The 24471-nt window shown below is 47.6% G+C and overlaps 1 protein-coding gene across 1 annotated transcript in view; it reads right to left on the reverse strand.

The window, feature by feature from the left end:
- TTYH2 (tweety family member 2) overlaps positions 1-24471 on the reverse strand; it is a 71302-nt gene that overhangs the window by 43328 nt on the left and 3503 nt on the right. Inside the window, exons 2-4 of the mRNA XM_029599246.1 lie at positions 16168-16340; positions 10685-10796; positions 1387-1607 (exon numbers count right to left, since the gene is read on the reverse strand). Of these exons, the coding sequence (XP_029455106.1) occupies positions 1387-1607; positions 10685-10796; positions 16168-16340 (506 nt within the window). The remainder of the gene's footprint in view (positions 1-1386; positions 1608-10684; positions 10797-16167; positions 16341-24471) is intronic.

Here is a 24471-nt window from a genome sequence, read left to right on the forward strand (position 1 = left end):
CTCTTCTTTCCTGTATTTGTTAACACTATTCTAGTGTGTGGGATAGTGTCCGCATCTGTTAGGAGACAGAGATACTGAAGAGCTGAGGTCACTGCAGGGGTATATCTAGAGTGACGTCAGCTTTGAACTCTGACTCCGTCTCCCATCTGCTAGCAGAAGAGCACAAAACCCACTGGTCCTGAGTCCATCTGGCTACACGCTAGGAAAATAAGCTCTGGAATGTGTTGCCAGAGGTACTTGTGACCTGGATTGGCCACTGTTGGAAACAGGATACTGGTCTTGATGGACCTTTGGTCTGACCCAGTATGGAAAGTCTTATGTTCTTATTGTATTGTAACTCTGCTTTCTTGTGGTTTTCTGAGGGCCAAGCCCATGCCCAAGATAAGTTAAAGTAGGCCTAATATCACATGGGTTCCAAATTTCATTCATTTTTTTTGCAGTGTTTTGTGCTTGGCACCACAGCAGTATGTATAATTATAATATTCATATTGTGATATTTTTACTCAGAAGACTGTACTTTGAATATCCTTTCATGTAAAAATTATTATAAATGCATAAATTTTAGATTATATGTGTGAGTGGGGAGAGTATAACAGGGTGGACACAAGGCTGTAAGATTCTCCTAGGGCACTTAATAGCCTTGCATAAGAACATAAGAAAATGCCATACTGGGTCAGACCAAGGGTCCATCAAGCCCAGCATCCTGTTTCCAACAGTGGCCAATCCAGGCCATAAGAACCTGGCAAGTACCCAAAAACTAAGTCTATTCCATGTAACCATTGTTAATGGCAGTGGCTATTCTCTAAGTGAACTTAGGCATGAGCCTTGGACATTGCTGTACAAATATTTACTAGAAACTCCCAGCTCGTGGTGTCATGTTGTGTGTAATGGGTGAGGGTGCAGTTTTTCTACTTGGCCATAGGTGCCAAATTGCCTGGCTATGGCTCTGCTTTCTAGTGTTTCCCCCAGACACTGGCAATTGACACAAATTCCTGGAGTTTCTGCTTGAAATCTGGAGAGTTCCTATAGGTGGATATCAATTTAGAAGGAGTGAAGCTTCACTTGATGGACTTCTGCTCCTCTATCATAATTATAAAGTAAGCTTGCTTGACAAATAAAACAGTTTAATTGATATTTGTACCCTGGGTAAAATGGCTCCAAAGGGAAAAAAAAAAAATCACACCCCTTCATGTCATAAGAAACAAGATGATTCAGTCCTGGTTTTACCACAGAATCTATGAATTTATAATTCCAGTTTCTCCACAGACGGAGCAGGTTAAAACCAAGATCGGCCCAGCCTGTCCCATGTGACGCAGCAGTCGACAACTTTAAACCCGACAGCACCGACTTAAGATCTTGGGCTCCTCCTCTGTGCCCTTCACCCACCTGTAGTACTCCACATAACTGGTCTTGTCAGCCATGTCTGCCAGGCTCCCGCTGACGTTGTGCCAGACGGGCAACCCTGAGAGCTGCACGACGATGTTTCCTGCCATCTGCTGCATGAACTTCAGGGACTGCACATAGTCACCTCGTGTGGCGAAGATCTCGTTCAGCCGTGCCAGGTGCTGCTCCAAGCCCACTTTCATCTTCTGGGATGTGGCAGAAACCTGCAAAGGAAGGGAAAATGCTGGTGCTCAGGAGAAGGAAGTGTGTAGTCCCTGCGCTGCATGTCGGAAGAGCGTGCTAGAGACAGTCCAGGATTTATCCCTTTGCTGTCTAAGGACCTCTACTCCTCTTTTTCTTTGAAAATTTGAAACTTAAGCCCACAAATGCAAGGAGGTGAAAGCAGGACTGACTCAGTCTATCCCTATTGACATGGAATTTGTTGGTGACCCCGAGTCAGGGGCTTGATTCATGGCACAAGTGCACACACCCAGTAACACACCTGGCTATGATATGGGCACATTACTGCACTACTGAAAGCTTCCCTGCACTCCCCCCGAACAAACCCTTTACACACAGCTGTCAATGCAACTCACTCCTGTCCTCTAGAACCCTCTACTATTCAGGTACAGAGACCCCCTACACATCTGTGTCAATGCACCTCACTCCTTTCCTGCAGCACTCACCCCTGCAATTCCAGTTCCGAGAGCCTCACACAGTTCCGCCAGCGCACCTCACTCCTGCCTTGCCATATCCTCCTGCTATTTAGCTACAAAGACCCTCTCTCATGCAACTCTGCCCAATGCACCTCACTCCACCCCGCCACACATCCTACTATTTATATAGAGACCTACACACACAGCTCTGCTAATGCACCTCATTCCTTCCCTGCAGTACCTATTTTATTTTTATTTAGTTGCTCATAACCTGCTTATGGCAGCAAAGCACCATTCTACCTTCTTCCATTCCAGTATGGAGGTTATCCCCCCACATAGCTGTGCCAAATCACCTCATTCCTGCTGCTTTTCCAGTTTTCAATTTCTCCTGCATATGAAACTGCAAATTGCAGCGCACTGTATGACAGAGCCTGTATAGTCCCAGCATTCCTTATACAAATCATTTCCTGTAACACAATTTTCTCATTTCATTGCAATTTCATTACATTACATCTCTTGCAAGAAAAGGGACTGTAGCCGGGGAGGTCCGTTTATAACAGGACATTGGTCTGTTTCTAAAAGGTGCTGAAAGGCTGATGCTCCTGTGGCTAAGACTTCTCCTTTGAAGCTCTGGCAAGCAATTCTGATCCTCCCATCCTCGCCATCTCAGGAAAACTAGGACACAGTCACGTGATCTTTAGCCAGCTTATCTCGGGTAAACCATTCCACCGACATCCTCAGGCCTGGCAGGAGCCACGGATTCCTGGCGTAAAGACAGCACAGCTGGCACCCGGCTGTGCAGCTCCAGGAATCCATGGCACAGCTGTCAGATTGCAGAGCAAAAGAACAGTATATACACACACATCTTGGGGCAAAGAGAGAGAGACATTGTTCTCATTTTAATCTGCATGTGATGGGCTTCGACTATGCCAATGCGTTTGTCTCTGTATCTCTGCATAGTGTGTGCAGACAGGATGAAAAAAAAAAATAGTTCCTCTTTCTGCCTGGAGAATTCAAGTTTACTGTGTGGTTATGAACTGCTGATAGCAGTAGGAAAGCCTCTGCTGCTGTTCATGAGGGTTACAGGAGGTTTCTCTCATGCCATCGTGACCAGGGCTTCCAGCATGTGCCAGACTCCACGAGAGGCCAAAAGAGTCTTAAAAAAATAATTATCCTCCTCCTAGGGTCAAAGGTGCTTTCGCCCTCTGGAGGAGAAAGTCAGCATAGCTGCTATGAAATGTGTAGTTGCGGCAGGGGGGGGGGGGGGGGGGGAAGAAACTACCACGACACTAAATACCTGAAGATTTCTTCTAGTGTTTAAAATAAAACGTTCCACCATACAGAACTCTGTGACTTATGTACTGTGTATGTGTGCCTTTTTATTTATTCTATTGACTGTGAATGCTTGCCTCTCTGAAAAGACTTGAATTTATGTACTACAGCTGATCCTTATCACTTTGCTGGGCCACCAGTGGCTAGTGAGACTAGTTCTTCGGATGCCAGATACAGACATGGAACAGTTCCCTGCACCATCACATTGCTGTCAACAGTGATTACATCACACAGGCCTCAGGCATAGGGCAGAGAGAAGACCTGCTGCCCTCGCTAAAGAGCAGAGTACAAAGGCTGCCCCTTCTGCCAGTATTAGAGAAAAGATGGCAAGCACACAGCAAGCTTGTCATGGGATTACCACCGCAGTACAGCGATCTGTCATGAGGTGCTTTATGTGGGTCGTACAACAAACAGCAGAGAACTAACGTTATTGACGAGGCACCAGGAAAGCTAACTGGGAGAAGAAGATATCTGAGTTTTAAGAAGAGATTTCAATCTCCATGGCCAACAATCCCAATGGTGTTTACTGCACTAGCACAAGATCAGCAGACTGAAAACTAAAAGCCAGGTGAGATTTCCAAGGATATTTGCACATGAAACCCTCAAGGAGGCGTGAAGCAGCACTACAGCATCCAGTGCACACTGTGATGGTGGCATCATTCAGCCAGTTACATCTCTTGGGGGGAACTTGCCTAAAATTATGTGCTTTGGTCATGCACTGCTGAAATTCATCAGAGTTGTAAATGGCTTGTGCTGGGCAATACTGGAGAGAAAAATCTTCTGCCATACAGTGTGTGCTCTGTTATGACCCTGCCAAACCTATCCATATATTCAGCGACTGCTACTTAACCGCATAAGTCCCACTTATCTGGCTAAATAGCGTTGAACGCGCTTTGAATATCGGGCCCTATAGTTCTCCTCCCATTTCTTCTTGGGCTACAAGATGAAAAAAAATCTAGCGGATCAGTCCCTAGAAGGAGCAGCTGCATCCTGGGATTAATTATAATCAGTGTCTGCAATGCCCAAGCAAGTGCAGATGTGCCTGGAAGGCTGCAAGTCTCACCACCTTGCTGGCCTGAGCCTTGAGATAACAGCACAAATGCATCTCTAGGCTGCATAGCCCTGCTGCCAAGTAGGCAGGATGGAAATCACAAATCCAGCAGTCCTGTCTCCAGGATACTGCTGGGCAAACAGTGACCCACTCAGCACTGACTGGACAGTATTAGCAACATACACACCCGTTACAGAGTCTGGGAGCCGCAGGGAAAACCTGGGAGAGTGCGACATCACAGAACCTGTGATATTGTGACATCACAGAAGTCGTGGAGACCCAAGCCTGTTCTACCAGCTTCCTACAGGGGATAGATTTAGAAGGCTCTAAATCCTGGACATGAACTAATGGGCAGGATGTTTAATAATGGAGAAATTACTTACCTGATAATTTCATTTTCCTTAGTGTAGGCAGATGGGCTCAGGACCAATGGGTATAATGTGCTCCTGATAGCAATTGGAGACTGAGTCAGATTTCAATCTGATGTCAGCACTTGATATACTCGTGCACGAGGCTCTGTTTCTCAGTTTTCTCCTCGAAAAGCAATTATGGATATATGTGTGTTTGGATAATGTTGATTAATTTGGTTAACTTGATTAACTTGAACTTGATTACTCGGATTGGATGACGAGGTTTCTAGCTGGAGACCGCTGGGACATTCAACCGAGAAGCGCAGACACCGGGTAATATGGGTGTCTGAAGTAGCAATAAGGGTTGGCTTACCCGTGCTTGTGTTGCACTCGGGGGGAGGTTCCCCCGGGGCTTCTTGATTGCGAAGCAGCCATGGGCAGGGTGCTGAGTCCATCTGTCTACACTAAGGAAAATAAAATTATCAGGTAAGTAAATTCTCCATTTCCTAGCATGAAGCAGATGGACTCAGGATCAATGGGATGTACAAAAGCTACTCATGAACCGGGCGGGAAGCTGCCCGTGGCCCATTTAGTACTGCCTTTGCAAATACAGTGTCCTCCTTGGCCTGAACATCCAGGCAATAGACTCTCGAGAAGGTGTGGATGGAGGACCACGTTGCTGCCTGACAGATCTCTGCGGGTGAAAGCATCTTGGTTTTTGCCCAGGACACTGCCTGGGCCCTTGTGGAATGGGCCTTGACTTGTAGCGGTGGGGGCTTGCCTGCCTCTACGTAGGCCACCTTGACTACTTCTTTGATCCAGCGGGTGATGGTTGCCCACGAGGCCGCTTCCCCTTGCCTCTTCCCACTGTGAATAACAAACAGATGGTCCGTCTTTCGTACAGGTTCCGATCTTTCCAGGTATCGGACTAGGAGTCTGCTGATGTTCAGGTGGCGAAGGCGGCGTGATTCTTCTGAGTCCTTATGCTCATCTGGTGATGGCAGCGAGATGATTTGGTTTAAACGGAAGTGCGAAACCATCTTTGGCAGGAAGGAAGGTACAGTGCGCAGCTGTATGGATCCCGGCGTGAATCTGAGGAACGGCTCCCGGCATAATAGTGCTTGAAGTTTGGAGATTCGACGGGCTGAGCAAATTGCCACGAGGAATGCAGTCTTCAAGGTCAGGAGCCATAGGGACAGACCATGAGTTGGTCTGAAAGAGGCTCCCGCTAGAAGTCTAACACTAGATTGAGATTCAATAGGGGTATCGGCCACTTTAGAGGTGGTCGAATGTGCTTGACCCCTTTTAAGAAGCGGGAGACATCTGGGTGGGCCACTAGGCTGTTGCCGTCCACCCTGGGTCTGAAGCTGGCCAGGACAGCCAGTTGTACCTTGATGGAGTTGAGAGACAACCCTTTGTTCACGCCGTCCTGCAGAAATTCCAGGATCATGGGGATTTTGACTGTCCGTGGAAGGATGTCGTGGTCCTCGCACTAGGCTTCGCATATTCTCCATACTTGTATGTATGTTAAGGAGGTGGAGAACTTGCGCGCTCGGAGCAGTGTGTCAATCACTGGTCCTGAGTATCCACTCTTTTTCAGGCGAGACCTCTCAATGGCCAGACTGTAAGCGAGAAACGAGTTGGGCCTTCATGGAGGATCGGTCCTTGTTGGAATAGATCCCTGTGTGGAGGTAGGCGTAGAGGGTTTCCCGCCAGAAGTCTTCGCAATCTGCGTACCATGGCCTTCTTGGCCAGTCCGGGGCCACTAGAAGTACCAGCTCTCTGTGGTGTTCTATCTTCGGATGATTCCGCCCAGTAGTGGCCATGGAGGAAAGGCGTACAGTAGATCCTCTTGAGGCCAGGTCTGGATGAGGGCGTCAATTCCCTGGGACATTGGTTCCCGTCTTCGGCTGAAGAACTTGGGAACCCGGGCATTGGACCCGGTTGCCAGAAGATCCATAGCTGGTGTTCCCCAGTGGTTTACTATCCGCTGGAAGGCTGTTGTCAACAGTGTCCATTCCCCTGGATCCAGATTCTCTCTGCTGAGGTAGTCTGCCGTGACGTTGTCTTTTCCCGCGATGTGGGCAGCTGATATCCCTTGTAGATTTGATTCTGCCCATGTCATTAGGGGTTCTATTTCCAGGGACACCTGCTGGCTCCTGGTTCCCCCCCTGGCAGTTGATGTAGGCCACTGTTGTGGCGTTGTCTGACATGACTCTGATTTGCCCTGGAGTCTGTGGCTGAACCGTAGACAGGCTAGTCTGACTGCTCTGGCTTCCAGTCGGTTTATGTTCCATGCCGACTCTTCTTCGTTCCATTGCCCTTAAGCAGTTAGCTCCCGCAGGCTTGCATTCATGGTGAGAAAGGTCCATTCCGGTGGGGACAGGCTTGTTCCCTCGCTCAGGTGGGCTTCTTGTAGCCACCACTGTAGTTGGCTCTGAACCTTCGCTGGTAGCCGGAGGGGGACAGAGTAGCTTTGAAACATCGGGTTCCATCGAGACAGTAGGGAGTGTTGTAAGGGCCGCATGTGGACCCTTGCCCACGGGATGACTTCTATGGTTGATGTCATGAGTCCGAGGACTTGGAGATAGTCCCACGTCATGGGGAGAGTGGAATTCAACAATGCTCGTAGTTGTTCCACCAATCTCCTCCTTGTCGGGGGAAGGGTGACTTTGTTCCCTTTGGTGTCGAACTGGACTCCCAGGTATTCCAGGCATTGGGAGGGCTGCAGGTAGCTCTTGGGTGTGTTGACAACCCACCTGAGGTTCCGCAGTAGTTCCTTGACTCTGGTGGTTGCCTGCTGGCTTTCCTCTGGTGATTTCGCTCTGATCAGCCAATCGTCCAGGTATGGATGCACGAGGATTCCCCCTTTCCTCAGTGCTCCGCTACTACCACCATGATCTTGGTGAACGTTTGGGGAGCCATAGCCAGCCCGAATGGTAGGGCCTGGAACTGGTAGTGATGGCCCAATATCGCGAAGTGTAAGAAACGCTGGTGGGTGCGCTGGATTGGTATGTGGAGATAGGCTTCTGACAGATCCAGGGAGATCAGGAATTCTCCTGGCTGTACCGCCTTTATGACCGCACGCAGGGTTTCCATGCGGAAGCAGGGTACCTTCAGGTAGCGATTGACGGTCTTGTGGTCCAGTATGGGCCGGAATAGTCCCTTTTTCTTGGGCATGATGAAGTAGATGGAATAGTGCCCCGAATTTTGTTGGTGCGGAGGCACCGGTGTTATTGCCTTTAGGGCAAGTAGTTTTGATAGTGTGGTTTCCACTGCCTTCCTCTTGGAGGGGTCGTGGCACGGAGAAATCACAAACTTGTCCGGAGGGATGCTGTGGAAGTCCAGGTAGTATCCCTCTCTGATGATGGATAGGACCCAATTGTGAGACGTTATTTTGACCCATCTGTGGTAGAAGAGGGCAAGCCCCTATGATCTCTTCCTGTAGATGGGTCTGCTGATTCTCATTGCCTGTTGCGGCTGGGGCCTGGGTCCTGAGCCGGCTCCTCTTTTGTTGCATCTGTTCCGAAAGGACTGCCCCTTGCCAGCGGGGCGGGGGGCGTTTGTTCCTCTTGTTTCTGTCCTCCGGTAGCGGGGTACTGGGGACTCGCCCCATTTGTCGGCTAGTTTGCCCAGGTCGCTTCCGAAGAGGAGTGATCCTCTAGAGGGCACTCTCTTGAGCTTCGTCTTAGAGGATGCGTCAGCTGACCAGCTTCTGAGCCAGAGCTGTCTTCTGGCTGCCACTATGGACAAGAGGCTGAGGTGCGCATCAGGTCTGAGGTTGCATCCATGAGGAATGATATTGCCGGGTCTAATGCCTCGACTGGCGTAGTTGCGTCCCTGGCCATCGCCAGGCAGGCGCATGATACCACAGCGCAGCAAGCAGCGATCCCATAGGGTCATAGCTGATAAATCGCAAGACTGCTTGAGGATGGATTCCTGCCGTCTGTCATTGGCGTCCTTGAGGGAAGCCCCACCCTCGACTGGTTCGGTGGTACGCTTTGTGGTGACGCAGACCAAGGCGTCGACCTTGGGAAACCTCAGGAGTTCCTTCATTGCGGGGTCCAAGAGGTAGAGAGCTTCTAGGGCTCAACCCCCCTTGAAGGTGGCCTCTGGGGCGTCCCATTCCAGATCGATCAGTTGATGTACAGCCTGTAGCATAGGGAAATGGCGTGAGGTTTGGCAGACCCGGCCAGGAAGGGGCTCGCCTTGGACTCTGCTGTGTTGCATGTGTCCGGAATGGCCAATGCCTTCAGACTCGTAGCTACGAGATCTGATAATTCGTCTTTTGGGAAGAAGCGCATCAAAGCGCATCAATGCGCTTCTTGGGTACTTGCCAGGTTCTTTTGGGTACTTGCCAGGTTCTTATGGCCTGGATTGGCCACTGTGGGAACAGGATGCTGGGCTTGATGGACCCTTGGTCTGACCCAATATGGCATTTTCTTATGTTAATGGTGCGATGCGGTTCCGTTCCTGGAGGGAGTCCCCCTTCTTCCAGGGGTTCTTGTTCCTCCTCCGAATCATCTGTGTCCCCTAAGGGGAGGTATTTGTCCAGGGGTGGCAGTTGTGCCGCTGGTGGTCCTATCTGTGCGTGGATGTAGGATTGTAGTTCTGCGAAGAATCCCGCCTAGGTGAAGTGGCCTGAGACCGCATTGGATCTGGTGGTGCTCCCAGAGGCCCCCACTGTGGGATGGCCGAGTCGGGAATAGAGAGATCCAGGGTAGTCTTGCTGGTAGACCCGGAGTCCTCTACAGGCTGAGGGGGACCTTGTTTCGGCTCCCCCCGAGCTTCTTCGCACAACAGGCACAGGGCGGAGGTCACCTCGGGCTGTGCCACTCTCAGGTGGCATGCTGGGCAGAGAACTGGGGCTTTAGCTGTCTTTGACGGCGGTGCCATGATTTGCATGTGTATCTTGTACAAATGCGCGTGCCGAGAGGCCTGGTTATGCATTCCGGGTGCGCCTACGTCATGTGCCTAGGAATGGGAGATGCGCGTGTGGCTGTGCGCACGGGCCTAGTTGTATGCGGCGCTGTGCGCACAAGTATTTTATGTGCCCGGCTCACTGCTGTGCGCACGGCTCAGTTGTGCAGACAAGCGGTGACTAAGGGGAGGGGGGGGGGGGAAATGGTGCCGGCGACTACATGGGCAAGATGGTGCCCTCCCCCCAGAGTGTCTCCATGTGGGAGGACCCTCGAGCTGGATCGGGGTCTAGCCCAGACGGGGCTGCTCACCCAAATAGACAGACTCCGGAGGGACGATCTGTGCGGATATCCGAGCCTCGGAGTCCAGAGACTTAGATGAAAAGTTTTCTACCTTACCTTGTCTCGGCGCTTCCTGGTCTCTTGCCGGGCGGTCTCCGGCTGCGGGGGGGGGGGGGAAGAGGGGAATACCTTCACCGCCACGCTCGGTCTTGCGCCCGCTGCCTCGCAGCCGCTCCCTTTTCATGGGGCTAAGTCCACGCCGGGACCGAGGCTTAACTCTGAGGGATCTTGGAAATCACCTCAGGAATTCTCGACTGGGGGAGGGACCCTTAGGTATCACCGCAGGACAGCGGGGCTCGTAAGGAGGTAAGATTCTCTCTTTTTTTCTTTGAATTTGGAGTTTGGTTTTTTTTTTTTTTAACGCTGTGCAAGCGTGTGTGAAGTCCCGAACTGCTATGGAGACGGAAAAAACTGAGAAACAGAGCCACGTGCATGGGTATATGTAGTGCTGACGTCAGAGTGAAATCTGACTCCGTCTCCAACTGCTACCAGGAGCACACTATACCCCATTGGTCCTGAGTCCATCTGCTACACACTAGGAAAAGAGAATTCATGGGATTTATCTCATTCAAACAGGATGGCAATTTACATTCTTGCTGATGGTAAAATCAGTTCATAACCCCCTCCCCCCCCCCCCCCCAGCATCCTTACCAGCTCATCAATCCCAGCGAGGGTATGGTTGGTGTTATCGAGAGAATAGGTCAGCTGGTACACACCATCACTGGTTTCACTATTTCCATAGAATCCAATCCCAACAGCAGTGCTGGAAAGATGAAGAAGAGTTATTTACATTTGGGGCTGTTATTTGCAGCTCTACAAATCCCCTCCCTCCCTCCTTCCTGGCACACCTGTTCCTTCTGTGTCTCTCCATCCTCAATCTGCCATGCTGGAAAAGCCAAAGAATTGGAATGTATTTCAAGCTCAAATGCCAAAATGTAAAAGTAGGGTCTAGTATGCCGATGGCCAACTGTGCTCCTGCTATCATTAAGGACCAAACTCTCAATGCCATTTCTGCGCACTGAATGCAGTTTTATGTACATAAATAGCACATTACAATGTGCGTCAGTCTTTGCATGCAAAACGTTTGCACGTAGCTGAATTCCGTGCACGTAATAAGGGGGCATTCTGAGAGGTGTAGCCCAGTGCTATGAACATACTTTCAGTTTTTAAGAAGCATGCGCCTAAATCTGCGCCACGCCAGGAGCAGGTACAACTGTATCCAAGGGAGTTTGCACGTGCACTTTTGTTCTGAAAATTTGTGGAAAATGTTTGAAGGCATAACACATCCAGAGACTTTCCCCAATTTAAAAACGGCCCTCCCTAAGAGGAGCCTCAGTACCGTGATGCTCGTGCTCAGAACAGGCAGGGGTTTGTTCGTGGAAGAATAAGAGCATCTCACTGGGAGTCTGTCATAGACTCTCTTCCAGTCCTCTCATGCCTGGGACACAGCTGTAGCGGAGAGCCACTGGTCATCTCGGGATTCAGAGCCTGTCACCTCTAGGACTGGGAGGGCTCAGGGGACAGACGCAGGATGCAGAGCTTCACACCTCTAGGACTGGAGGGCTCTGGAGACGGGCTCAGGGATACAGAGTGCATCTTTTCAAAAAGACTAGATGGTCCAGGAGGCAGGCGCAGGGACACAGAACACTAATGTGGAGCTTTCTCCCTCTTTCAACAGCACAGGCACCTCTCCCATCTGTCAGCGTGCTTTAAAATGATTTGCACAGACATGTAACTACAGTATTAATTGCATCTGTTTTTAACTGCTGTGCCCTTTAAGTGATGCCAATAATGGCAGAATTATGAATACATGCTTCCCCTCGCCCTGACACATCACATGTCTTCCCCCTCGGTGTAGCGTTCACCCAGAGACACAAGTGAGTTCCAGCAAGAGACATCTTGAAACACTGGGGTGGGAGCAAAAGGCACCAGATGCCCCACTGAAATACATGGGACAAAATTCTCTTTTTACTTTTGTAGCAAAGGATTAAAAAAAATATATATAGTTTTTCAAAATAAGGGGCTTGTCCCTTCAAACACTGGGAAAGCACCTCCCCAACCGGACAGTGCAGTGACTGAGATGAGCCTGGTTTTCTAGCAGCTTGGATTCCTGTACCCAAGAGGGGGAAGGGATATGCTCTCGACCTGGAAGGACAGCGAGAGCAGAGTTCATCTGCAGAAAAGGTCTCCCAGCTACGGATCTGCGGCAAAATGCTGAAAAGTGAGGTTCGCAGCACATTTTCGGCTTTGGAAGTCACAAAAACAAAAAAAAAATTAATTTTCATATATCCAGATTTGGAAGTATTCTTGTACTTTTAAAAGATAAAATAGTAAGACATTCCCATAGTTTAAAGAAAAAAAATGTCAAGTCAAAAACTTCCAGCTCCTCTTTTTTTTTTTTTTTTTTTTATTGCCTAGAGGCTTCCGGCTCAATCTGAAACTGCCTCTCATGGGCTACAATGCCACAAGCCTCACTCTCAACTACCCCAGATTTTCTCCTCTCTGTTTTACATCACCCTCCCAGCTCAGCCTGGTCCATTGTAGCGATAGTCCTAGGCCAGAGGCCACAAACCACAGCTCCTTCTAGAACCTGGCCAGCGTGGGCTTTATACCCGGCCATTAGGTTTACCACTGGGCAATGACCGAGCCTCCTGCTTCTCCGGGGGCTACAAGTGCAGCCTTTGCAGCATCCCCAAGGAGTGAAAGACCTGACCCAGAAATTTAAGCCAGAGTCCCTTTGCATGGCTGCTGACGAGCTGGCCCACCCTCTAATTCTTAAAGATTCTCATTCGACATGGCCTGGGAGTGCAGCATCTGGGAACACATCCTGCCACGTGTATATGGCTCAATATTTTAAAACCATTTCACAAGAACACTACATTTACTCTGGACAGATGTTGCAAGAGTGCTTTATGTTACTAACATCCAAGATTTGAGATATTTTCCTAGTCTGTGAGATGATTAGAGGCACTATTGTATCCCTTCCCTGTGTGAAAACCAATTGCATTCTCAGAAAGGCAAGTATCTCCATCTCAGAAAGATATTTTACTGCTTCACTGGTAGGTTTTCTGGGGGCAAGGGTGTAGATTGCTTTGTTTCTCTCTAAGAGAGCATAAGAATATAAGAAGTTGCCTTACTGGGTCACATTGAGGGTCCATCAAGCCCAGCATCCCGTCAACAGTGGCCAATCCAGGTTACAAGTATCTGGCAAGTACCCAGACATTAAACAGATCCCATGCTACTGATGCCGGTAATAAGCAGCAGCTACTCCCTAAATCAAAATGGTTAATAGCAGTTTATGGACTTTTCCCACAGGAACTTATCCAAATCTTTTTTAAACCCAGCTCAGACTTCCTTAACCACATCCTCTGGCAATGAATTCCAGAGCTTAATTGTGCGTTGAGTGAAAAAAGAATTTTTCCGGTTTTAAAGTGTTCTACTTGCTAACTTCATGGCGTGCCCCTAGTTCTTCTATTATCTGAAAGAGTAAATACCCAATTCACATTTACCCCTTCTAGATCTCTCATGATCTTAAAGACCTCTATCATATCCCCCCTCTGCCGTCTCTTCTCCAAGCTGAACAGCCCCAACCTCTTTAGTCTTTCCTCATAGGGGAGCTGTTCCATCCCCTTTATCATTTTGGTCGCCCTTCTCCGTACCTTCTCCAGGGCAACTATATCTTTTTTGAGATGCGGCGACCAAAACTGCACACAGAATTCAAGAGCAAAAAAGATTAAATGTTTCAGGAGCACAGATTTGTGGATTCCCTGGTTCCTCTCACTTTAAGGAGCTGTAAACAAGAAATAAAAGGCAAAACTATAGAAAGAAATTAAAACACGGCACTTAAAAATTTTTCAGCCAATTACTGGCCATCCGCTCTGCCCCATGGCTTTGTAATGCCTCTGTCATGTGAACCGAAGAATAACTCCCTGCCCCACAAAACACGCGCGCGCACACACACACACACACACACTTTAGCACGTTTAAGACCCAGCAAGGGGAAAGAGCCAGAGAGGACAGGAAAGCAAAGAGAGAAAAGGGAAACAGAGGAAGACACAGACCCACAGGAGGAAGTCTTCTCTTCCTATTAAAAGGTTCATTAGTTCTGACTCTACCACACCAGAATCACTCTGTGCAGCAAGTTATCTTAATTGTCTTAAAATGAAAAACCCATCACAAATGGGATTGAAAAAGCCGGGACAATGAGGGGCAGATTTAAAAAATGTACGCTGGATTTTAAAAGATACGCATGTATCTTTTAAAATTTGGGGTCTGCGCGCGCAAGACTGGCAAAAATCGGCAGCTTCCGCGCACCGAGCCACTCAGCCTGCCTCTGTTCCCTCCAAGGCCGCTCCGAAATCGGAGCGGCCTCGGAGGGAACTTTTATTTTGTTCCCCCCCCACCTATCCCTCCCTTCCCCTATCTAACCCACCCCCCAGCCCTAACTAAATCCCCCTCCCCTACCTTATTTCATTGAGTTACGCCTGCCTCTGGCAGGCGTAACTTGCGCGTGTCACTGGCTCCCTGCCCCAGCATAGGCCGCTGTGCCGGAGCACTTGGCCCCGCCCCAGACATGCCCCCCCAAGCAAAGCCCCGGGACTTACGGACGTCCCGGGGCTTTGCGCGTGCCGGCGGCCTATGCAAAATAGGCGCACCGGCGCGCAGGGCTTTTAAAGTCTACCCCTGAGTGAGGAGCATGCCCCTCAGATTTACTCTGCATGTCAACAGTACCAAGGCTCTAAGGAGTCACCTAAACTCAGTAATCAAAAAATGTGATAATCTTAAACGTGAAAGTGAGTTTAGAGCCGCAAGGCATAGGATCTGCCCAAGTCAGTCAGGAGCATTCTAGATGACAGACTGACTTTCACAGAGAGAAAAACCCCTTGCAGGTCTTCCCCTGGGGCACAGTATGTGAATTACAAAAGGTCATTTTTTTTTTAACCCTTTGTAAGGTTTCCTCCTTACAAGCCCCTTTCACCTTCTGTCCTAGTGAAAACGCCCCAAAAGTCCTGCTGACGGGTAGTGCAAAGGGCGTTCGACACACAGCAGACACCGCAGGTGCACCAAGTGCCAAATCCCAGCTGTGCCCATCGTGGCCAGCACCATTCTGGTGGCATAGAGGCCTGGCTCCCAAAGCGTGGAGGAGCCGCCTAGTGTTTTACAGCAGCGGGCCGAGAACCAGGGAAGCCAGGGGTTAAATCCCACTTCTCCTTAAGATCTTGGGCAAGTCACTTCACTCTCCATTACCCCAACTTAGACTAAGTCTGCTGGGGAAGGGACCTACCTACTGTGCTTGAACTACCCCAGCAAGGTTTGGAAAGACAAGTAAATAATTCAATCCGAATCCCAGGGTAAGAAAGAATCTGTGTCAGAGCCCCAAAGGCAAGCCAGGGCACTGCTCTATACAGCTTTCACTTGGGGATTCCCCATATCTGCTGACTGCTCTGCCATCTAAACCCCCCCCCCCTTCCTCTGGCTACTAATGCATTCAACAGTTACAATTAACCCTGAGCCTTTTTGGCCTAAAGAACAGCAACTGTGCCAGACTCTGTCATACCGTCTGCTCATAGGCTGTGATTACAGTGACCAAAACTCACGCTCTCCCTCTGGATCTCTCACGAGAACAGCAAGAGCAGCAAAGAACGCATGCTAGACATTAACAGAGAAGCAAGCAAGCCATCGCAGAAACTCCTCCAGCTCCTGGTATGTCCTCCATCCTCTCAGGCTCACCCTACACCCCATAGTGCAAATGCAGGCAGTGCCCATTCAAGCCTATCACTCTTCAAGCCCTGCAAAGGGATGAATCTACCTAATTTAAGTGATTCACGGTACAGTCTGCCCAAAAATTCAGCTAAGCCACGCAGCCGCAGCTGAGGGAAGCTGGGCTATGGCGAGCTGTGGCTAGAGTTGACAGCCAGAATAAAAGAATCAAACTTGCTTGAAACTGAGAGAGTTAAGCCTAGCAAGGGAATCGACCAGTATTTAGCAACAAGTGTGGAATGCTGCTAACCCCAGAAAGCAATAGAATGGGATAAGAGAACAGCATCCTCTTTGCTCTTCCACCTAAGCTGGCCTTCCACCTGAGAATGCTGGAGGCAGGTGGGTTAGCGCTAAGCAAAATCCCCCAAACTCACCAGCAGATGAGGCCGGCGACCACAGCTGTCCATGTTATGCAGCGGGAACTGGGCCTCTTGGTCTCGGTTGCCTCCTCTCTCTTACAGCAGCACACGCAGAGCAGGTAGATGGTGAGGACGAGAAGGTTCACACCCAGGCAGACGGCAGCAACCGCACCCAGAAACAGCAGAGACTGGAAAATAAGATTACTTTAGTCTAGACTGCAACGTTGGCTCATTACCAGAGAGAGTGCAACAAGCGATAGAAGGGAACCCTGTATTGTTGAGCGCCCTGTCCTGGACTACCTGCACCATGAGCAGGTAGTTCAGGACAGAGCTGCTGAACACAAAGGAAGAAGCCTGTTAAAATCTCCATCAAGTTAAACCTAGCACCAAAGAAAACAGAACTCCGTGATCAAAACTCAAGGCAGCCTATTGTCCGACAAGACAAAAAGATCGCCTGGCCGGAGAAAAAGTTTTAGACTGAGCTAACCTGCCTTGGTGATGGTCTCTGGGGACAGCCATTTTATGCTATCAGATTCAGAGAACTTTATTGGCATGACAATTTTACATGTCTTGCCAAAGTAATATCCTTTTATTATAATCATTCTGTATATCAGCAATGTGGGGAACAGATGCTTTGTGACATCACTGGCTGCTCTTCTGTAGCTGACACAAAATGGCTGCTCCCAGCAGCAGTAAAAAGAGACTTTCTTCAAGGCAAGCTTCCACATAATCTGCATGATTTTATGCTTCTTGTTCAGCAGAGAGGTACTTTCATCTGACAGGACAATCAGGCTACCTGAAATTTTATTTTAAAGAGTCACTGAGCACGTTTCATTATTCAAAAGTCTGCATCCAAACCTAAAGCTATCAGCTGTGGCAAGCCCACTGCAATTTGAGAGGCAGCCATCCTGTGTCAACAGAGTGGCTAATAAATGGCCCCTTGTTCAAGCCAGGCCGTCTTGTGTGGTTTCTGCTCCACCTCAGCAGGACTGCCCAATCAGCCTTATGTTTGACCGCTTATGATAAAAAACTTCCCCAACCCCATCCCCACAGATCTTGTGATGTTCTTTTGGCCTGGGACAGAGGCTATGGGGGAGGGGAAGGAGGAAGATGAAGGGTCCATATCTGGAAGCCTTCCCAGAGCTCACTTAAGCTTACTTCTCCTGGCTGACAGTACACTGCCCACATCCCACAACTAAGGCTCTTCTAACCATCTCTGCCTCCCAAAGTCTCCTCTTTCCTTCAGTATATTCAATTGATTACAGATAATGTTCCAGAACACTCCGTATATTTGCTGGAGATCTGATGCCACCGGATTCTCATATCTGACTATAATGGGAAAAAGTCCATAACAACAACAACAGCCAGAAACTAGAGAAAAACAGATATTTAAAAAAAAAAAAAAAAAAGGTATAGGAAACATAGGACATGCAGTTTAGAGTTATCAATGCACTGCACGTGTGCTTGTGAAAGGTATATTTGAAAACCATGCATCCCCTGAAATTCAGCAGCCTAGCATCCACTTTGATGTTTTCACCATTAAGCATTAAAACGCTGCAGTTTTTCATTTTTGTTTGCGGTCACTTTTAGCAAAAGAGCGAACCCAGGCATTCACGGACATTAGCACTCCCTGGACTAAGGATGCAACATGCTCTGGAGTTAATGGAGCCCTGGGCTCAGGACAGCATAACTGCCTGCTGACGCTGACTCAGAGGCTCCTATGAAAGGAGCTTCTTGTTAAACCACTTCCTCCTGATCGCCCTCAGTGCTGGGGCAGGGAGCAGGAGACTGGGAGCAGCAAAGCTTCCCACAGTGCTGGATTCTGTTTTCAGCCCCCAATCCGCAGGCTCACCAGAGACGGAGTAGGTAGCAACTGACTGGGGTCATGACCTGGTGAGAAGAGATGGGGGGGGGCGGGGGGGAACCACAGGCCAGAACCTCTTCTAGCGAGGGCCTCAAACTACAAAGAATAGCTTAGGAGCAAAGAGCTGCTTTGTCTGGAGAATTAACATAATTTGAAAGCATCTCGTAGCGCTTAAAACTTCACCAAAACCATCAACGTATTCTTTTCCAATTCCCATAATCCTCAAAACTGGCTCTTACTAGCCTATTTCAGTATAGATAACACAAACCAGGAAGCTGCTGTACTGTTTGTCATCAAAAACCTACACCTGTACCTGCACCACCACAATTTATCCATAATGAGTAAAATGTTCAAATGATTTTACTCAGGTAAACATGATTTTCCTAGCAGCTGAACACTGCTGTCCCCCTGGGAATAAAAGAGTGCCCTCATTGTTTTACAGCACCGGTACTTTTACTTGCATCACATTTGCAAAGGGGCAAACAATGTGAGGAGCTTTAAGTTTAAAATCTTCGCACATGCTTCAGAGCCAACTTTACACCTGCAGGTAGAGAAGTACCCAAATTTCCAAAGGCAAACAACTTTTGAAAACATGCTTGCAGCTCCACAGGCACAAAAGTTCCTCATCAGACTGCGAACAACACGATAATTCAAAAATTGCCCTGATTCTGGATACAGGCCTCTCTGTTCGCACCCATCTGGGGGTCACATTTTTATCACGTCGTTATTTGTATACATGACCTCATGCATGGTACAAGAGCTAGTTCTGCTGTGTGTCCTCTCCATCCTTCTTCTCTCCTCCTGATCCTGGTTGACACCAAAACCTTCTCTCTTTCTCTCTCCAGTCCACAAACACCTTCCCACTCGTGTTTCTCTCAATGGCTCTCAGGGCACGAAACAATTCATCTTGCTTCTGGAATTCATCGCCGGAGGATGTGATTAATGCAGTTAGCATAGCTGGGTTTAAAAAAAAAAAGTTTGGACAAGTCCACAAACCAAGTGGACTTAGGGAATAGCCATTACTCAACATTGTGCGATAGCAGCATGGGATCTATTTACAGTTTGGGATCTTGCTGGGTACTTGTGACCTGGATTGGCCACTGCTGGAAACAGAATACTGGGATTAATGGCCCCTCAGTTTGACCCAATATGGCAATTCTTATGTTCTTCTCTCATCTTCCTCTTCACATTAGCTTCATGCATTCTTCAGTGCGTTTTTTCCTTCTATTATTCCAAAACACTTGTTCCACGTCGGTGACATGCTGTTGCAGGGATTCCGTGCAGTTACAGGAGTACTGTGTTTATGGTGCGACATCAGTCTGTGCAGCTGTAGGAGTTTCATATATGTGCCATTACAGGCATTCCACGTCTCTGTACCACTACAGGGTTCTGTGCTGGTGGTGTGCCATGGGTCTGTACCATTACAGGCATTCCATGAGTTCTGTGCTTGTCGCATGCTGCAGATCTGTGCCATTACAGGCAATATTCCCTCTAATTTTTGACAGACTATGGAGTAATTTTCAAAAGGATTTACACACTTAAAACTGGGTTTTAATGTGTAGTGTACTTTACCTGTGTAAATTGGCTTTTGAAAATTGCTATAACACATCTACATGCATAACTCTTAAAATTAGCTCCAAAGTGCACAAAAATTTCTTTTGGGCAACTTTTTACAAGCTGAATTCAAATTTGTGTGCTAGAAGTCAAGTGTGCCTGAGCAAGTATAATGTAAATATCAGGACTTTGAAAATGTTATTTAAATAATTGTTTTAATGAAAATAATTCTACATTATTTTAGAATATCTTTTGTTTTAAATAAATAGAAAACAAATAAAATAGGGTTTCTGTGCTGCTGGTGTGCTGTGTGTCTGTACCATTACAGTGGTATGCTGTCTCTGTTCCACTACAGTAGTTCCGTACTGGTAATGTGCTATGCGTCTGAACCGTTATAGTGGTTTCGTGCTGGTGGCATGCCGTGGGGGTGTGTGTCACTACAGGCATTCTGTTCCCAGCACTGAACAGAGGACAAGCACTTTAAGTTTTCATTGTTAATTTCACATCTCAGCAATTCCTAGGGCTGGCTCTTCCATTATGTAAACTAGGTGGTCGTCTAGTAGTGCAACAAAATCTGGATGTTTTGGGGGAGGGAGTGGCACCACAAAATCCCAGAAACCACCTGCTTTTACGACCCAGTAATTCTGGGTCTTTCCCGCCACACATCAACAGTCGCAGCTAAGCCAAAGCATTTCCATTGACACTCTCATCCCAGATCTCTCTGGAATTCGTTGTCGAAGGATGTGGTGAAAGCTGTTAGTGTAGCTGCTTTAAAAAAAAAGGTTTAGATAAGTTCCTGGAAGAAGGTTTATAAATCATCAGTAAACTGGCGTTGCAGAAATCTACTGCTTATCTCCGGGATAAGCAGCATGGAATCTATCTATCCCTTGCGATCCTGCCAGGTTCCTGTGACATGGATTGGCCACTGTTGGAAATAGGATACTGGGCTTCATGGACCTTTAGTCTGATCCAGTTTGGCAAGTCTTATATTCTCTCCTCCTTTAACTGAATAAGAGCTATCAAGACATGCTCCCACCTACCGCCAGCTCAATTTCTTACTGCTGCCCTCCTCACCAGCAGGTCGGGCCCTAGATGACTGGTGGTCATGGCCACTGCTGCTGTTTTCCTTGCTCTCTCTTGCTCAATATTAAGTGTGTTGTGTGTGTGTGGGGGGGGGGGGGCGCACGACCGGGGGTGGAGATGAGGACGTTCAAAGCTGAAGGTTCGCCTAGGGTGCCCAATACCCTGGCAAGTCCCTCCACCATTCCTAGCTAACATTCATGGAGGTAACAATACACAAGGGTCATTATTTATAATTTTTAAATTATACATTATACGTATACAATATGTATTCTTTATTATTCAATCATTAAAACATTATTAAACAATTCAGTATCTCAATACATAATCACCAATATCAATTTTAAATCATTGGACACCTGATTAGTGCACAAAAAAAAACTCCGTTACACTACTATCAATCTCCCTTAAAAATTCACACATCACATTCATCCATGTTATCCCTTCACAGGACACATTAAAATTAATACCCCTCCCCCTATAACTTATTGCACCATATCCCGAACTCTCAATGTATATATTTCTCTTCTTTTCAATACACGAGTGTTCAATATTACTCTTTATCCATAACCGTAGTCTTCACATATGTTATTCTCTCACTTCCCGGCTAAACATTTTATGTCTCCACTTCCCTACAAGGAACCTTGTTTCGCAATACAAGGCTTCTTCAGGGTTTATCTTCTTCAATTATCTCTATACATCATGTTTCACTTCAATGTAGATATAATTATTCCCCGCTGTCCCGGACTTTCAATTTCTTAAGCACCGGTGTCCGATAAATTCTCTTTGCGGCGTCTCTTATATCTCCATATCATCTCATACCAATACCGGAAATCCTCCGTGATTTTTATTCACAACGAATTAAAGATGTTTGCGAAATCCTATTCGCGTTATTCCATTATTCCTCCCTACCCTGGACTATCCTCCGGATGTACATCATTCACATCCACCACATTTATCCATCGATTCTCAAAACGCCTACAACCAACATATCACCATACCGGAAACTCCATGGAGTTGTAGGCGTTTTGAGAATCGATGGATAAATGTGGTGGATGTGAATGATGTACATCCGGAGGATAGTCCAGGGTAGGGAGGAATAATGGAATAACACGAATAGGATTTCGCAAACATCTTTAATTCGTTGTGAATAAAAATCACGGAGGATTTCCGGTATTGGTATGAGATGAATTGGTGATATAAGAGACGCCGCAAAGAGAATTTATCTGACACCGGTGCATACGAAATTGAAAGTCCGGGACAGCGGGGAATAATTATATCTACATTGAAGTGAAACATGATGTATAGAGATAATTGAAGAAGATAAACCCTGAAGAAGCCTTGTATTGCGAAACAAGGTTCCTTGTAGGGACGTGGAGACATAAAATGTTTAGCCGGGAAGTGAGAGAATAACATATGTGAAGACTACGGTTATGGATAAAGAGTAATATTGAACACTCGTGTATTGAAAAGATGAGAAATATATACATTGAGAGTTCGGGATATGGTGCAATAAGTTATAGGGGGGGGGTGGTATTAATTTTAATGTGTCCTGTGAACGGATAACAAGGATGAATGTGGATGGATAGATGAATGTGATGTGAATTTTTAAAGGGGGACTGATAGTGTAACAGGGAGGTTTTTTGTGCACTAATCAGGTGTCCAATGATTTAAAATTAATATTGGTGATTATGTATTGAGATACTGAATTGTTTAATAATGTTTTAATGATTGAATAATCATTAAACCCTTGAAGGGTTCACGGCCTGCTACGGTAAGGACTGGGACCTGAACTTAGGCCTGGCATGCCTATGTTCAGGTCCCTAGATTGTATACGTGTAATATTATATAATTTAAAAATTATAAATAATGACCCTTATGTATTGTTACCTTGTTTGATAAGTATAAGGGTAGGTAGTAGCCTCTTGTGTTTGTTAACATTCACGGAGGTCATGTCTCATCTTATTAAACACACGTGTCAGTGACACCACCATCCATAAACAATAAATTCAGAAGCTCGCCAACTTGAGTTATTCTGTGGGTAGTACAGAGGTTTAGAGTGAAGCTTCACGGTGGCATAAGTGGTAAATGCTTTAGCAGTTCAGCAGAGGGGAATGAGTCTAGGAGCCAGTCTATCACAAAGTGGAAATAACCAGAGAGACAGCAAAGGCGGGAGGACAGGAGAGAAAGAAACAGAGCACCCAAGGAGGAGGAGAGAGCTGGGGAGAATATGAGAAAGAGTAGAACAAAAAAGGGAGAGAGAAAGTATAGGGACAGCATGAAAGCATCGTTTATTTTAAAATACTTTGATTCCACTTAACCCGAACTAGCCGTTCTAAGCGGATCACAAAAAACCCCGTTACAATCAATATTACAGTGGTACATTACACGTTTTAAAGCAGGCCATTACTGGCAGAGACACAGCGACACCCTTTACATATTAAACGTGCTACCGAGTTGAAGTTTATTACTTAGAAGCTTAACACGTGAGGGGATATCCAGCCGAGGCAGACCTTTCTGGTGAGGTCATGAGGAGCACAGCCAAGGCTTTTCCCCCCCATCACCAAGATAAGCTGTCGCTCGTTAGGCTTCATTAGTTGGTTGGTGGGTCTTTTCCTATCTTATCTTGTGGAACCGCATTTTTCATGGTATTAAATCACACTTGTATTTTTTTTTCTTTTCATGTCTCTGGGATTCTGCTGGCGTGAGAAATGAAAAAAAAAACCCCTTGACTTTAAAGCAGCCCCTTCCTTCCCTAGCAGAGGGGACATCGCACGAGCATGGCTCCACTTGAAGCATTTCTTCACATGACCCTGTTAGCTGGGGTACCCTTAGTCCCGCAGAGTGGGGAAGCACAATCCCTCTGTGGTAACGGCTAGGCACGCCTCTTCACGTGGCATATGCTGGCTAGATGTGGGGGAATGCCTTGAGCCCATCAGGACCCATTAGCCACACTGGCACATCTGCTCTTTCAGCCATTTACTGGAAGTGGTGTGCCATGGGTCGAAGTTTAAATCCTCAGCCTTTACTGAACCTTCCAGTACAGGGCTCCTCCAGCCCAATCCCCCAAATGCTGGTCACCACATGCCAGGCCTAGGTTCAGGCCCCGGTCCTTACCGTAGCAGGCCGTGAACCCTTCAAGGACCTGTGATATAATACAACAGGTGCAGAGAGAAGCCAACACTGGGTCTGGTACATACAGCATATGGCGTGTCTGCAGTTAGTAAATCTCCATATTGATGCCAACACTTCCTCCCAAGGGGAGACACATCCTCTTATCTGGCCAGCTTCACCATTTACCCACCCCAATCGGTTCCCTTCTAAAAACATTCCAATACCACTGCATCCCAATAGGAGATTATAGCCCTTCTCTATCCCCTAATGCAAGGAGTTCCGAATGAATTGCAGCTCACTTCTGGGCAGATGTTAGCAGCTGCTGCAGCCCCAGGCAGCTGTCACATGGCTTCCCACAGCCCTCTTTTCCCACACAGATTCTGGATTTCCAGAGGAAGTAATAAGATACAGTTGGGGGGAGGAGATGGGTCAGTTTTAATCGGGCAGGAAGCTCTCCCATTTCCTGCAGCTGAAAACTCCCTTACAACAAAGCAGAGGACGTAGAAATATCCCCACATTTGGGTCGGTGCCCGGCATTAGCTCAGCACCGGCTGCAGAGAGCAGTCTCCAACCGAGAGCAAGTCTCTCCCTCTGGCTACACACAGATAGCAGAAACAGAAGACGCTCGCTCCTAGAATCTGATGGAGGGGCCCGTGCGCTCGCCAGAGCTCCTGTGCCAAAACTGTTCCGTTGGTGCTTAAAAAAAA

This window comes from Rhinatrema bivittatum, chromosome 4 (genome assembly GCF_901001135.1).
Source record: "Rhinatrema bivittatum chromosome 4, aRhiBiv1.1, whole genome shotgun sequence".
Classification (NCBI taxonomy): domain Eukaryota; kingdom Metazoa; phylum Chordata; class Amphibia; order Gymnophiona; family Rhinatrematidae; genus Rhinatrema; species Rhinatrema bivittatum.